The 2501-nt window shown below is 48.9% G+C and overlaps 1 protein-coding gene across 1 annotated transcript; it reads left to right on the forward strand.

Moving 5' to 3' along the window:
• Positions 1-485: 485 nt before the first annotated feature.
• Positions 486-1562, forward strand: EPUS_07980 (uncharacterized protein; the record flags this gene model as incomplete). Its single annotated transcript, XM_007805621.1, has 1 exon — positions 486-1562. The coding sequence occupies one exon, from the start codon at positions 486-488 to the stop codon at positions 1560-1562; it is 1077 nt and encodes a 358-aa protein (XP_007803812.1).
• Between the last annotated feature and the right edge of the window lie 939 nt (positions 1563-2501).

Raw genomic sequence — 2501 nt, forward strand, 5'->3', positions numbered from 1 at the left:
GTCAGCGCGGGGTAGTACTAGTAATGTAACGCCCTGTACCTTTGCATGACCAAGCGTGACTGACTTGGGTAGGTGCCACGTCCTACATCGCCGCACTCTAATGCACCATTACTAAGTTACTATGTACTACCATACTTTCGTAGTATGTAGCATAGCTGGCCTGCCGACCGCCATCGGCAAACATCCATCCCAGGCCCGGAGCGCCCTTCGCCAATAAAAAAAACTTGGCTGCCATGTGAGGGTCTTCCGGTTGCAGCCTCGGAGGAGTAATATGGCCACCAAACTCGTACGGACTCGTTGGAGCGAATTATGTAGAGGCTATTCTGTTCAATCTACTCCATGCCAGTGGCTACTAGTTTAGTATGCGCAGATAGACAACCGAGCTGCTTCACATCAAATAACGAGTAGCCTTGCCGTTTCACACGACTTTATCTGCCCTTACTTTGCTTTCTGCCAGAAGATTTCTCACACCTCCCTCAACCAAGATGCTTGAAGAGGCGATCCCTGAACACCTGGTACAGGAAAGGACGAGACCAGTGAGCACACCACCCAATCATGAGCCGGCGCTTCCCGCATACGGTGCGCGTTTCCCACAGCGTACGAAAGACCTTGTCATGGCTATCATGGGCGCGCAGTTTTCCTCAGCCTCGGACGATGATGGCTCAGCGATTTCCAAGCTAATGGGACACATTAATTGCTCGTTGGATCGTCTACGCCCGTCGTTCTGGGAACTGGCATCCGTAACGGACAATAGCGGGGCATATAACATTGCTGTCATTGCCTACTGGCCGAACAAGATGTTACATAGCGAATGGGCCGCTTCCAGTAACTTTCAGCAATGGTGGGACGAGCTGAACGCAGAAGATGAGCGTCATGGCTGGTTCCTGGAGGTGTTCTTCCCGACGATAGAGCGGTTCGAAACCGTATTTTCGGATAACGAAATTCCCGAAGGCGCAGCGCACATGAGAGAAGGGATGAGCGGTCCTATTAAGCAACATCTGTATTTCGGCAGCATGCGAGACCGACTGCCAGTGGCTCAGACGGATGCGCTTATTGGAGAAACTGGTCGCATCCCCAATAAGCCAGCTGGAGATACATCCCGCCGCCGTCTTCGTGTTCGCGGAAGGCAAAACCTTACCGTCATTCGCTCGGGCCAGGACTGGTCTGATACCGATCCGAAAGAGCGGAAATTGTACCTGGAGACCATGCATCCGGTCCTAATCAAGGGGATGGAATTTCTCCGTGACCACGGTGATCAGGTGGGATGCTATAGTTGCCGCTTCATGGACGTTGTGGATCCCGTTTCGCATAAAGTCGACAAGGATAAAACATTTGGGTTAGCCTACTTTGACGAACTGAACTCGCTGGAGAGATGGAGCAAGCAGCACAAAACGCATCTCGACATCTTCGGAGGACTCTTGCAGTATGCGAAGGTGCTGGACGGCAACATGGCTCTGCGTTTATTTCATGAGGTGCTAGTTTTAACGCCGGAGCAGCAGTGGTTTGAGTATATAGGATGTCATGAGAAGACTGGGATGTTGGTTTCTTCCACCGACATTTAGGGTGAAACAGATTGCGACTCCACAGTAAGAGGTACGGAACGAAGCTACCGCGCTGATTCTGAATTTCTTGTACCTGTCAGCCTCTCAAGTGCCATAGTTGTTATGCAGGTTGTGGTACTTCCGCAAGCATGGAACTCCTAAGCTTCTTCGATGATCTGGTCCTTTAAGTCGGGCATCCTGCGCAAGCTGATTCGACGAAGATAACGAAGAGATCCAGTAGTGTAGGCGGTCAAAGGTGTTGATTGAATCGAGTTATGTTAATTTCACGAGGCTGCACCAGGAGTATCCATCAAATCAAACAAAGCAGATCGAGGCCCTGTTTTGCTTCGATTGCTAAGTAGTACTACTTAATCGTACTTTATTTGACTGATTGTTAAAATTAAGTCAAATCTCAGCAAGGAGATTTACTTAAATTACTAGTATCGTGCAGATAGGGTGTCCGCCAAGACTATTGCTGTCGTCTCCGAAAGTATCCTTAAATATTTCAGAATAAGAGATTTCTCTGTCAAGACTTCAGTTTGACTACTAGTACTAGATTTGTCAAATCCACAGAGGCCGATTGAGTAATTTGACGAAAGCACCAGTTTGCTTTGATTTGTTTGACTACTAGTATTTTTGATTGACGGACACACTCGCTGCACTGGGCGGTGATTCTAGATATGAGATCCGTGTCCAGCCATTAGGCTGCCTTTTGGCTTCTGGATTATCACACGGCCGATGAGGGTACTACTTACTACGCGATACCTGGTTCGTCTTAGTCCATCTTGCGGGCAGGTGTGGGGTAGATGAACCTCAGACCCTAGATAAAACGTCTGCTGGGTGTGAACCGAAGGGGTTGCAATTTGAAAGGCTTCTGAAGCAAAGATGACTATCAAGTCCTCGCTTTGACACTTGGCAACATGTCATCTGGTCTACTACTACTAGTACTGCTTACTTACC

Source organism: Endocarpon pusillum, assembly GCF_000464535.1.
Source record: "Endocarpon pusillum Z07020 unplaced genomic scaffold scaffold4382, whole genome shotgun sequence".
Taxonomy (NCBI): domain Eukaryota; kingdom Fungi; phylum Ascomycota; class Eurotiomycetes; order Verrucariales; family Verrucariaceae; genus Endocarpon; species Endocarpon pusillum.